Source organism: Rhinichthys klamathensis, unplaced genomic scaffold (assembly GCF_029890125.1).
Source record: "Rhinichthys klamathensis goyatoka isolate OS25496 unplaced genomic scaffold, OSU_Roscu_1.1 h1tg000051l_1, whole genome shotgun sequence".
Lineage (NCBI taxonomy): Eukaryota > Metazoa > Chordata > Actinopteri > Cypriniformes > Leuciscidae > Rhinichthys > Rhinichthys klamathensis.
In genome coordinates, this window is record NW_026606597.1 from 1,595,408 (window position 1) to 1,608,724 (window position 13,317).

General features: G+C 39.2%; 1 protein-coding gene across 1 annotated transcript in view; it reads right to left on the reverse strand.

The window, feature by feature from the left end:
• The window catches only part of mettl15 (methyltransferase 15, mitochondrial 12S rRNA N4-cytidine), a 102,221-nt gene that overhangs the window by 9,752 nt on the left and 79,152 nt on the right, over positions 1-13,317 (reverse strand). Inside the window, exons 4-5 of the mRNA XM_056247971.1 lie at positions 7,531-7,722; positions 3,089-3,267 (exon numbers count right to left, since the gene is read on the reverse strand). Of these exons, the coding sequence (XP_056103946.1) occupies positions 3,089-3,267; positions 7,531-7,722 (371 nt within the window). The remainder of the gene's footprint in view (positions 1-3,088; positions 3,268-7,530; positions 7,723-13,317) is intronic.

Consider the following 13,317-nt stretch of genomic DNA (forward strand, 5'->3'; position numbering starts at 1 on the left):
GTATAGTCACAGAGTGTACAAAAAACAAAGTCACATGAGACACAGACATATTTTAACCGCATAAATACTGGGAACTATATTCTCTGAAGGCGACTATATATTTTCTGAAGGCGAAGCACTGCTACTTAGGCGGAGTGATAACCGCAGCACCTGAGACTGCAGAGACTGGTGAGGAGCAGAGAGCGCGTCTCAGGTGCTGCGGTTATCAGTCCGCCCAAGTAGCAGTGCTTCGCCTTCAGAGAATATATTTCCCAGTATTTATACGGTTAAAATATGTCTGTGTCTCATGTGACTTCGTTTTTTGTACACTCTGTGACTATACGAATCACAACATGTAAATAGGAAAATGTTTGCGCTATTTTGTCACTTATTTGGATTAGTATGCTAGCTGCAACCATTTACATCCAGTCTTTGTGCTAAGCTAGGCTAGCGGTGGGTGCGTCAGATAGAGTTACAGCACGCACGGAGATGAAAAAGGTATGTATGGACTTATCTAACTCTGGGGGATAAGGTGAATAGGCTAAAGTTTCAAAAAGTCGGAGTGTTCCTTTAAACCCAATCTGCAGAATGTTTAGCCACCAACCTTTTTACCCATCTCCGTGTCCATCACCCTGCGGATTACGCTATTTTACAGAGAGTAAATTGCGATTATTTTACTAGTCATGGAATGGGAAATGTGACATTAACCTGTTAACAGCGGGTTTTTGTTTTCATATGTTTAAATAAGGGGTGATTATTAAGTAGGCTACCCCGTTTTCTTTACTCGTCTTATTTTTGTATTTGCACTTGATTTGTTTTGTTCAAATCTGCATGACTTGCACCGGCGCAACAATAGGTTTAAGAGCTTTTCAGTTCTTCAGGAAACATTCAGACAGTGTTTCGCTCCAGTCTGAAACCAGATATACTTAACATGCTTGTCTTACTTCACAAAAATGTGCATTCAAATATAAGAACGCAAGAAGTAAAAATGCAAAAAAAGAAAAATTAAATAAACAAAGTAAAAATGAATTTGACTGATTTGACATTTTTTCCCCCAAGGTTTCTATAGATATCGCGATATATCGATATCGTGAATTATTTCGGCCACAATAACCGTGGTGTGAAAAATCTAACATCGTGACAGCCCTAGGGTGAACTATTCCTTTAGGTTGAAATAAAACTAGATTTTGTGTAAAATAGCCAGTAAACAAACAACTGAATAAGCAAAGAGAAAAAAAAAATCCTGTTTTACAAAAGTAGCATCATGGAGAGCGAACTCCAGCTAACACGAATATAAACATTAAGGGCCGTCTTAATTCCAAAACTGTGATGTAGGCCTTAGAAAACTCGAGAGAAAACAAAAGATCAATTTTCATCAGTGCTCCAACAAGTCTGCTTCTCAACAAGTGATCAATAGTGGGCTGATTAGTGTCTCTTACAGTGATATTAAAGCATGACCAGCAGCTTAGACAACTGTTTAACCATGCCGTCAAAACCTGTGAGCTGCAACAAATGAGTCTGAATGTTTTATGCTAAAGCTGGATGGATGGCTTCAAGGTGTGTGAAAGGGGTTGGTGCGGCTGTCTGGGGTCAGTGAGGGTGCGAGTTACTGGCTCTAAGCCAATTTTGTGCTGACGCTCATTATGATTCAAAGTGGTCTGATATGTAGAAAGCTGATCTGAGCATTGGGATTGAGGGACACTTTCCTTAGGGAATCTGGATAATCTTCTGTCATGCCAGCTGGGTTCATACTGATGAGAATATTACACTGCCGTGACCTCGTCTCTTCTCTAATGTGTTTCACTACATAGAGCGGATTCCCCATTTTAACATGGAATAAACCCTTCCAACCAGTAACTAATGTAGACTGAAAAAAAAATTGTCTAGGATTTACTTTGAAACAATTTTCACTTAGAAATTGCTAGTGAATTTCACAAATAATTACTAAGAAACGACAAGTAACATAATTAAAGTAAAGAAAAGTAGAAAGTCTAAAATTGTATTTTCTTTGTTTTCTTTTGTTACAGTGTAAAAAGCAAAGAAATAAATGATGCTAAACAAAGGAAACGTGTTTATCAAAAGGACTGTGACTGGTGACTATTACGATACACCGTAACCATGGTGGAGACAGGTTCTGGAACTCACCTCCAAAAGCAAGGGTATTATTGAGGTATTGTGGTGCTTTGGTTGCTCACGTAAGGAAACAAAGAGCTCATAAGAGCGAGAACTCCCATGATGCCCATTGTTATGGTGTCTAAACCCCTCCCTTTCCTCCATCATCAGCACTGATAAATACACACGTATACAAATGCACACATATCATCCCACCTCCTGGTCCATCAATTAGTTCCCTTGGCAACGGTAATGCCGGCAGCCCACCGCTGACCCCCAGGGACCCTCGGGAGTCAGAAGCTTCCAGATTGATTGGAATAAACATTGTTGTTGACTCACTCTACTCTTCAAAGAAGATCAAACAACTGCCCTTAGTCACACCTGTTCTCCCGGCGTGACGCATGTGCTTGCCTCGTGCTACCGTCATCTTCTGAAGTGACTATGTCGCCAGCGTCGGGCTATGGAAACAGCGCCGGCAAAAAAAAAGCAGCGATAAATATAATATCAAAAAGCATCGAGCTGCCGCAATGTGGTGCGTGTGACACGTGCGTTTGGAGAAGTGTGTTGGTGGGGGTGCAGTGAAGGGCACGAAAAGGGAGGGAGCGAGTGTGAGAAACAAATCAAAGGGTACAAGGAGGGGGGAGTCTGGGGGAGGAGAGGATGGGAGTGCGAGTCTAAATACGAATTAAGGAAAGGGGCTAAAAAACGCATTGAACCTCACCTGCAGGTTTTCCCTACTGCTCCCTAAATCGCTTTGGTTTTTATTAATAAGAGCCTTGTCACTCACAAGGCATGTGCTGCTGATGGATACTCAGACAGTGAGAAACAGGCAGCTGAGTGGGGGGAAGGAGAACGGCAGAGATTTCGGATTAGAAAATGCTATCTTTTCTCCCCTTCTCTTTTTCCAGGACAAATAGGTCCCATAGGGAGAGTTTGCATTAATATTGCTCTCTCTCCTAGCCTCCCTCTAGTGTAGGGAATTAATGAGGGGGGGTACCTGCTACGATGCTGGCCAGTTGCAGGGTCCGGCCGATGGGGTAGACGCTGCGTGCCTGTGCGATGGCCGCCGCAATTTTCCTGGTGTGCCGCTCCTCCCCATACGCAGCCAATACGGACGCAAGCGCCTGTTGATCTAAGGCGTTGACCACGTCAGCCGCGCAGGGCATGTCGGGGTACCTACGCACAAAGAGGAGCCCAATTAAGCAGCTTGACGTCACAAGTTCCTGGCTGACAGAAGCCAAGCCTGACAGCTCTAAGACACCAGTGAAAACCCCTCCCACCCTTCCCACTCTGGGAGATGTGGGCTTGAGATCTATAAAAAGAGAGAGAGCGTGTGTGTACATGAGAGAGCAGGAGGGAGAAGCGGTTAGCGAAAAATATAAAAATATCAAATCATGATCTGAATTATGCATTCGCTTTTGCTTTCTTTAGGAAAATATGTGTGCACACTCGGGGGAGAACAAAGAAACCAGGGTAAATGAGACAAAGTTACACACCTAAATAAAGGGGACATACAGTATATATCAGTTTACTAATACGAATAAAACTTAATATTTCATCTAGTCAGTTTCAGTCGGCAGCTGTTCAGCACACTTGTACATACACATTGTACTGTGATTCATATACTCACATTAATTCATATATTCCCTGAACATCTTGACTCAGATGTTCATGTCTTCATATTTGTACTTATGTAATTATTTCCTTAGATTTGGGTTTGATACTTTGGATTCCGAATGACACATCTCTTTGACTCTGTACTAATTGTGAAGGAAACAAAGAAAAACTGAGCTCTCGGGTACACAAAAACAAAATTGTGTAAAATTTACTTTCAATCAATTTTCAAGTAACACAATGAATTTAAATGTGAACATTTTGAAGTAGAAATACTGAAATAGTATTTTCTTATAAAACATACTCAAATAAATCTTTGTTTTATTTACAACTTTTTTTGTGTGTACTCTCACTGACACTGGAAAGTGAGCATGGGCAAAAGCAGTTTCAGTCATTAGTCACTTGGAGTCAACTTTATCCATAAAAGGCATGCAACACACTGAGAGATGCATGATGAAACTTTTATCATAACCTTTCTTTTGGAACCAACGTCGTTCTGGATCTCACATTATCCTTGAATGTTTTCTCTCCTATTTAGTTTGTCATTCATGTGGGCACAACTAAAAGCACAGAATGAGTAACTCAAACCGGGAGACATGCCTATTAATGCAAGGTATGCTCTGTTCTTCTTGAAGGCCAGCTAGATTCGTCTGACAGCGTCATGCTGTCGTAAAGTTTAATTCTCACGTAAATAAAGTGTATTCAGATACCGTGGGCAGGACCTGGAACGACCTACACTATATCTTGCCCTTTCTCTTTTTCCTTTGGGTGTCTCTCTTTTTTCAACCATTTCATCTCGCCCCCAGAAAAAAAGTTCAGTCAGTTACAGTGGGTGGGATTTCCACCTCATTATCACAGTTAAAACTTTGACAAAACTTCCTAATAAGAGAGGAAGGTTTCTCGCTCTTCTTCAAGTCAGAGGGAAAAGGGGTTTGCATGTGAGGTGTAATAGATGATGTCGATGACAAAACCACTCTAGGGCTGTGTCTGAAATCGCCCCCAATATCCTTAAATAGGGCACTATTTGAGGGGACAGCAATATGTAGTGGTGTCCAAAACCATAGTGGACGTTATCGAGTGCACTCATTCAATTCAACAATGCACCGCAATAACGAGTGTACAACCGATCTACACTAAGCGTCTAGAGAATACCCATAATGCACCGTGTGAGAGTCGCAAGCTGGATGAATTCCCACGTCTGACTAGAAGATGCCGCCTGCAGCTGAATCATCCATCAATCCATTTTCCCAACCGCTGGTCCAATGTGGGTACAGCGTAATATCATACAGGTATAAATTACTTTTTAATTGATTATTAAATTGTTTAATTAAGGTTTATACATAGTTTCCATGACAGAGTTCAAGATAAATCTTGTCATCTTACTACTGGAGCTGTCAGTTTGCCAATTTTCAAATAATTTTTCAACAGCAAGCACAAACTATGCAAAGGAGGCAGCCCTTCCGGCGCACTCAGTATCCAAATTCACTCCCTCAAGTGAACTATATTAGTGGACTAATGTAGGGAATAATGAATGAGGGTATAGGGGACGATTTCGGATACAGCCTAGACCAGTCTTTCCCAACCCTGGTCCTGGAAGCCTGCAAAGTCTGTGTGTCTCCCTAATCAAACACACCTGATTCAACTGCTCTGCTCATTGGTAGAAACTCATTGACATGAAATGCGTGTGTCAGATAAGGAAGACATCCAAAAATGTGTATACTGTTGGTGGTACTCCAGAGACAGGGATATGAAACACAACTGTTTTTTTATTAAAGGGAAGGTTTTATTAAAGATAGCAGATCAAACTGTTGACATGTGGTTCCCCAGCCTAAATAGTGTCATTCCACAGATTATAATACAAGATTATTATTTGTTTAAAAATAATTGCCAAGTCTATATAGTATAGACTTGGCAATTATTATGCGTAACACAAGAGAATGAACCTCATTGGTTCTTGTGTTGGTGAGTTGATGAATGTTTATTATTATAAAACGGTTAGTTCCAATCCTTGATTCTGATTGGTCAATAGCTGTGCTTTATTCACGATAAAACACGGCTATGACCGCTTCACCCAACGGTTCTATGTATCACTACACAACACCCCTAGCAACCACTCTTAGCAACTTAAACAGATGTTTCATCTCATTGATATTGTTCATTTAAAGCTAGAGCAGAGCATTGTGAGAGATCGAGTAAGCGAGTGTACCTGCATTTACAGTAGACGTAGCATTTTCCTTCAGGTCAGTCCTATATTCATAATAAAAAAATGCGTTTGAATGTCCGCTGCATATTTTGTCCTTTTAACAGTCATGGGGTTTTCCGTGCATAACGTTAGTCATCTGTCAGTTGCGTCTGTCTTCTCCGTGATCACAAGTTCGAGTCCTTTCAAAAGCCTTCTCTACAGACTCACTCACTCACTCACTCATAAAGACAGTCTTTGCCGCCATCTATTGGCGAAATAATATATGTAACTTCTGTTGCTGTTCACGTTCCGGGACTATTTTTTCCAGCGGAAGGCAGGCTTTTAGTGATTTTACTTCATGAAAGTTGCATAGATACATATTTTTCGGCTTTAATATTTTTATTGTGTGGCAACCGTTTTATAAAAGCAATAAGGTACTCGAGGCAAGTGCTGTATCGTGAATAAGTAACGGCTGAAGGGGTTGCAGGCACTCCGCTTCGCGTCGTGCCTAACAACGCCCTCCAGCCGTTACTTATTCACGATACAGCACAGCCTCTCGTACCTTATTGCTTACATAAAAGCCTAAATTTAATCTGTCCATCATTTAAAGTGATTGAGTCTCTTCAGAAAATTTGGACTAAACCGCTCAATTCATATGTTCATTAGTTTACAATCAATCTTTTTATGAACTTTTTAAAGCGTCAAATTGGTAGTTGCGTAGCGTTCAATGAAGGGAAAGAAATCTCTCAGATTTCATCAAAAAGATTTGTGTTCTGAAGATGAACGAAAGTCTTACGAGTTTGGAACGACGAGGGTGAGTAATTAATGACAGAATTTTCATTTTTGGGTGAACCTTTAATAATTGTTAAACTAAAATTGCTCATGTGTAATGGATTAAGGGTATAATAAGTATATAAATAGTAGGCTATATAAATCACAAAACAATTATAAATAGTCATTACTGAAAGCCAGACAAGTTTTTTCTTTAAAATCTTTTAGTGATCTTTAGAGAAACTGGGGGAGCGACTATTGCATCAGAAATGTGTCATTTTGCTCACAGCTGATCTAATTTTGGTTTGAGATCTTTTACCCAGGTTATAACCTGCCCGGAGCAGGTTAGCCATTGAGTGTAAGTTACTATGGTGATGAACAACGAGCCACTTTCATGGAGCCATTTTCACCAAACTAAACTGAAACATCTGGCTAGCCACATAAATTGGCTTCATGTAAAGGTCCCAGGATTGAAAACCATTGTTCAAAGAAATACCTGATCTTTGGGAGTCCTTCTCGCTACCTAAATTAGTTATGTTTATTCACCTACAATCTTAAAGCTAACATTCCATGTGTTCCACAAAGCTCAGTCTCTGAATCACCAGGCTCTGCAGTAGTCATCTTTCATCATATTAAGCTGTAATTAGGTTATGCCTTACACCTGTTCAGAATCAGTTTTGAATAGCTATAATAGAGAAGCACGGAGACTCTGTAGATGTAATCAATAAGCGTGTGAGCCAATAATAATAACTCTGGCCATCAGTGTATATCGAGTGCAAATCAGGCATTGCTAATATCATAAATGATTCTTGAAACAACAGTGACAATGAGTCCTTATACTGAAAAGAAGTGAGCCATGGTAGTAGTCGAACCTGTCTCTGTCCATCCTCATGTCTAGCGGTCCATCCTTGCTGAGGGAGAAGCCCCTTTCTGCTGAATCCATCTGCATGGAGGAGCAACCTGCATCCAGAAGAGCAGCATCCACACCTCCTGGACCCAATCCCAACTTTGGGAGCAGGTTATTCAGCTCACTGAACCTTCCTAGTACTGGCTTCACCTGGCCCCTTAACAAAAGAGAAAAGCGAAAATAGAAAATAAGATGAAGATGACAAGGAGTCACAATTGTGCTTTTCATACGCTCTTATGATATTGTGAAAAAATAAAATAACTTTATTAAATATATATATATATGAATTGTACTCCAGTCTTCAGTGTCTGTCAGTTATGCTGCTTTATATAGAAAGTTATATATATATATATATATATATAGAAAGGTCAGCATTTATTTTTAAATAGAAATCTTTTGTAACATTATAAATGCCTTTGCTGTCAATTTTTATCAATTTAATGCATCCCAAATTTTTAAAAGGTAGTGTTTTTTTTTTCTTGAGGTCCAGTTATAAAGTTACTTAAGGTTTCCAACACAAGAACAGTCATAATTTAGTTCTCCATGATAATTTTTCACTCTCTGCTAAACATTCTGATTTCTGCTTAAGTACCTTCAAGACTTACAGGCATCTTCATGTGAAATGACTGAATAACAGTGCTTATGGGTTGTGTTTGCTGTCAGATCTGACATAATTTGTGGTGCTGCATCTTTCAGTAACATTGTTTGCAAAGCCTGCATTCATTGTGACACTGAGGCTATGTTTACACGGAAACGATCTGAAGAGAAAACTCAAAAGTGGCGTTGCGTTATCACTTTTTATTCTGCGTTTAGACGAGCGCTTATGGGTGGGAAATCTGCGTGCATATGGTGAAGCAAAAGTGTGTGAAATTCGATGTAGTATGCACTCCAGGCGGCTAGGTGGCCACCGTGAGCAGATCTGTGCCTTCACTGTCTAGCAGACTTTTGCGTTTGTACCCTTTAGACGGGAACGCGACGGTGGAGCGTTTTTAAGATTTCCACTCTGGAGGGTGGTTTCACTTTTTTGCGTTTTTAAGCCCCCAAAAACGCTGTCGCCGTGTAAACGAAAGGCACATCTGATATAATATTTTTACGTTTTCACCCGCGAGCGTTCTCGTGTAAACAGGGCCTGATATGTGCCTCATAAACTGTTAAGGTCAGACTAACATGGGACCTGATCAGAGGCATTGTTAAAAATAAACATAAACCACTCATTTATAATGCTGGAAGCCAGAAACAACAAAATCTTTGGTGAACTTTCTCCATATCTGACTCTTATCATTAGTTACAAAATAGAAAAACAGCTTCTGGTGTTTAGAATAACAGTATCTGATCTGATTCCTCTTTATAACTTCACATTGGACCAATCTGTTGAATACCAACTCAGTGGCGTACCGCAAATGCTTGAGTGATAGTATTGGAGATAAACCATGGGTCTTACACCATGTCTACACCACGGCGCAACAGCTGGAGGCTGTCAACACAGGATGCGACCGTTGCAAAATACTTTTCTTGAAGATGTTCTTCATGTCAGAAATAGCGTATAAAGTATGTCAGAAATAAAACGGGGCATCGGTTTACTGTCGGGAATTTGTCGTGCCGCTTTCGGTCACACCGCATCCACTGTAGACAGCATCACTGATTTTAATGGGTTCTATTTGCTTTTGTTGAGTGTTCTGTTCGTGTCTGGTGTTACTGGTAACTGTATATATATGGTAACTGAAACTAGTAAAACTAATAAAATATTTTTTTTAAATAACATTATTTTAATGGGCAAACATTAGATTAAAATAATTGAAAAATTTAAATATTTGAAAAATTAGAATATGTTGCCTTGGCAACTGAAATAAAAAAAAGTTGAAGTACTAAAATTACTAAACTAAATGACTAAAGTAAAAAAAATAAAAAAAATAAAGCTAAATATAAATATTTAAAAAACAAAATCTTATAAAAATGACAAAAGAACAAAATTACTGAAAGTAAAATTAAAATGACAACTAAAAAGAAGTAAAAGCTAATTAAAAATATTCATAAATACTGTAATAGTATATAAATAATACTAAATGATAATGATACTAATAACAAATACTAATAATAAATACTAAACACTAATAACCCAGATATGGTGTATGGTACACTTTTTGCAATAAAAAATATTTGCTGCAAATTTGCAGCAAACAAAACTTTCAATAAGATGAAGAAAGTGAAAATGTAATCTAAAAATGTGTAAGAAACACATGTGATCATATATTACTGAACATGCGAAATTCAAAATATATTCTTTTAGGTTTCTGACTTAAGGAAACCAATATTAAACAGAAATGTTGTATGATTTCTACGTTTAAATTCTTAAATGTTATAATTTTGTCTTCATTACATACCTGATAGATATAATTAATATATATGCCGCTACTTGTTTTAACATTTTATAATGGGTCAATTTCATAAAACAATTGTCATGAAACAAAACCAATCAGCAGTGATATCCATCATATATTTTTGTATATTTTCTTATGCGTAAACGTTATGGGTAAAATGTGAATTCATTTAAATTTTTCTTATTTAAAGTTGTATCGGACCGCAATATAATGTTATAATCTTCTTTGTACATGGTAATTTCTACTTTTATACATTTAGTTTCCACAGAAACAAGCTTCACGTATTACAGAGCTGAATAAACTGTGGCAGGTGTTCTGCCCCTGTAAGGCTGGTTAGGCACTAAGTTCTTAGTGGGTGTCCAAAGACTACTGCAGCTCATAAGCTGTACAGGGAAGGAAAGAGAGATAGACCAAATAATATGTGTCCCACAGGGAAGGTAACAAAATATCATTTATTTATCACCTTGGAGACCAGAAGATGAGAGTTGTGAGAAAGCACTGTCGCAGCTTAAACTTAATTGAAAAACAGACACACACACCCCAATGAAAATACAAGGGAACGTGTACAAAAACGCATGCATGCGGAGGCTACACGATTACTGTGACCATCGACGCACGCATTTGTAGGGGAGTATGAATGTTAGAGCATGTGCGTGTGACGTTTCATTTGACTTGAAGTGTAGGTGTTGGTTTGACGTGAGTATTGCCGATGCCTCTTTAATCCTCAGTCATTCAGATGGAATCGTGGGCGGGTTTTTTTTTTCACTATTGCTTTAATTCACTTTCTTTGCTTTATCTGAAGGGACTTCATAGTTATGAGTAACACAGGCACAGTCTCGTCTCAGACCACACACACACGCAGACACATTATAGCTAAACAAATAAATGAATACAGTTTAAAAAGATCAAGATGAAGCTGAAACATAACACATAAAGCATTCAGGCATCATCTTAGTCCCTCCTGACTCTCTTTCTCCCTGCATCTCCTCCTGAGTTCCTTCCCCAGCACCGAAGAGCCATCCATTTTTCATGTGACCTTTAGACAGCCTGTGTGCAGAGAACAGCCCAGGTAGGCAACTATAAATCAGACAGCAGAGAAGCAAATGAGGTAGAGAACACTAGGGGTCCCATGCAGAGGCGGTTAATTTGACCGCATTGGCTTTGCAGTCATGCTAAACACGCGGATTCCCCTCCCTGACTCGTGCTAAACTATCTACAGATGAACAAAAAAAGTGCAGAGGATGGGGGAGAAAAATCACCTCCTCCACCTCAGAGGTCATCAAAGGTCTTCTTCACCCACTCGCGCGGCCGGCTGAAGGCTTTACCCGTAGGACTCTGGGGTGCCTGCGTCCACACACCCACGGCCAGCTGAAAGATCAAGGGTGAGGGAGCTGCTCCGTTCTCGCCCCCGCTGCAAGGGCTTCCCTCAGTTCTCTGTGAAGGGGCTTTCTATCTCTCTCGCTGTCGCTCCTTCCCTCCTCCTCGTTTGCTCAGTACCTTCATTAATTTGTTGGAAAATCTATAGTGAGGCATTCTCTCGCCCGCCCACACAAACACATAGACTCTGCTAGAGCGGTAAGACCCCGTCCTCCCTCCCGGTCCATGGATCGGTGAGTTCGGAGGGAGAAAGAGAGAGGTTGTGACAGACAGAACGCTGCCTCTGCTGTTGCTTCCCGTGTCAATACGCAGTCAATTTAGGGCCTCACAGGAGTCAGACTTCACTGCAGTAGTTTACTTTCATTGTTAAGTGGTCATTCTAATATGTAGATGAAGTTCAGGCGTCTATATTGGTACCAAAACAGATTTACCACATCGAACAACATAGCCTGAAACCACAGGCAATATGATCCATTCCTGAGCATAAAGTACAACCATGTGGTCACTCAAGCTAATTAGGCTTCGGCACAGCAAGATTGTGATGTGAAATATACAAAATGCTTCTCAGATATTCATTTTGAGCAACAAAAATGTATTGTCTGAATGGATAGACCAGTAGCAGTGTTTCTGCAAGCAAGATTTTCATTACAGAATTTTCACAATATACTCAAGATTTCCACTGTTGTATCTTGAGAGGGCTTATGCATGTTCGGTTTGATGAAAGATTCGTATTTATTATTAAATATCCCAATATTTTGTGGACTATTATACTTTATTTGCTGCTGGCATGTACACTGTACTTTATTAGACACTTGATAATTAGTCTAAGATCTATTTTTCAAAAGCAAAAAAAAAAAGGTAGAGTCGATAAACAATGTTTCATTTTTGTTGTTCATTTCACATGCAGAGTGAAAATGCAACAACATGGCTTGACACTGCCTGATCAATAACTGAGCAAAAATGCTGATTAAATTGAGTCCCTCGGCCCCTTCTCTATCCCCTGTCTTCAAATGCCAACCTTTCCCCTACGCTACACAACTAAATCCAACAGCAAGAAGAGTTACATATCTCGACAAAATGGAACAAAACAAAAGATCTCACAAAAATTACTATACAACATAATCAATCAAAAACATCACACAAAGTGCAATAAATAATAATGCCACATAACATGACACAGAACAACTGATGCAAGGTAATCTATGAGTTAATCCTAATCAGATAACACTATGAAACTGGGCAGCATCATTTTTGATCATCTTGATTTAGAACGATTAAACAGAATTCTATTTGCACACACACACACATTTGTCCATAGTACCCACTCCAGAGTCAGCAAGAAGTTCATCATGTACTGCCCTGATGAAACATGTTTACTTGATATTCACATTTATTCCATATAAAATAATAGAATTTTCACAAATTATTTGGTTTTAAAGTTTACATGTTTTTTTTTTTTTGTCTCCTCAAGTATCACTGTTTGAAATATATGTAAATATCTGTTATGCAGCTTCTTCAGGGCAAGACTTTTTTATATTCATGTTTTTAACTAAAAATATTGGTTAAATATTGGACATTGGAATTGATAACTGAGGACAGATTGTTGTGACACAGACTGCATTGGCCGTTGTTGTTAATGACACATCAGCAGGAATTATGTCAAACGTTATTGAATGAAATGACAGATAAATGATCTGATGTGTTGACAACTGGAGAGCCCATTCTCTCTCTCTCTCTCTCTCTCTCTCTCTCTCTCTCTCTCTCTCTCTCTCTCTCTCTCTCTCACACACACACACTTATGTCACTTGTCAGCATGTCAATGGCTCGTGTGAACAATCACCTATCAACCATCTCCCAGATCACCAGCTTTCCAGTCACCATGACAACCTGATGCTTGACAGTATAACCAGTTTCACCAAGGACCAAAAGTCTTTACTAAATATTTAAAAGTGACCTTTATTTTTAGAGTTTTTCTACTTTTTATGAAAACAGAAATA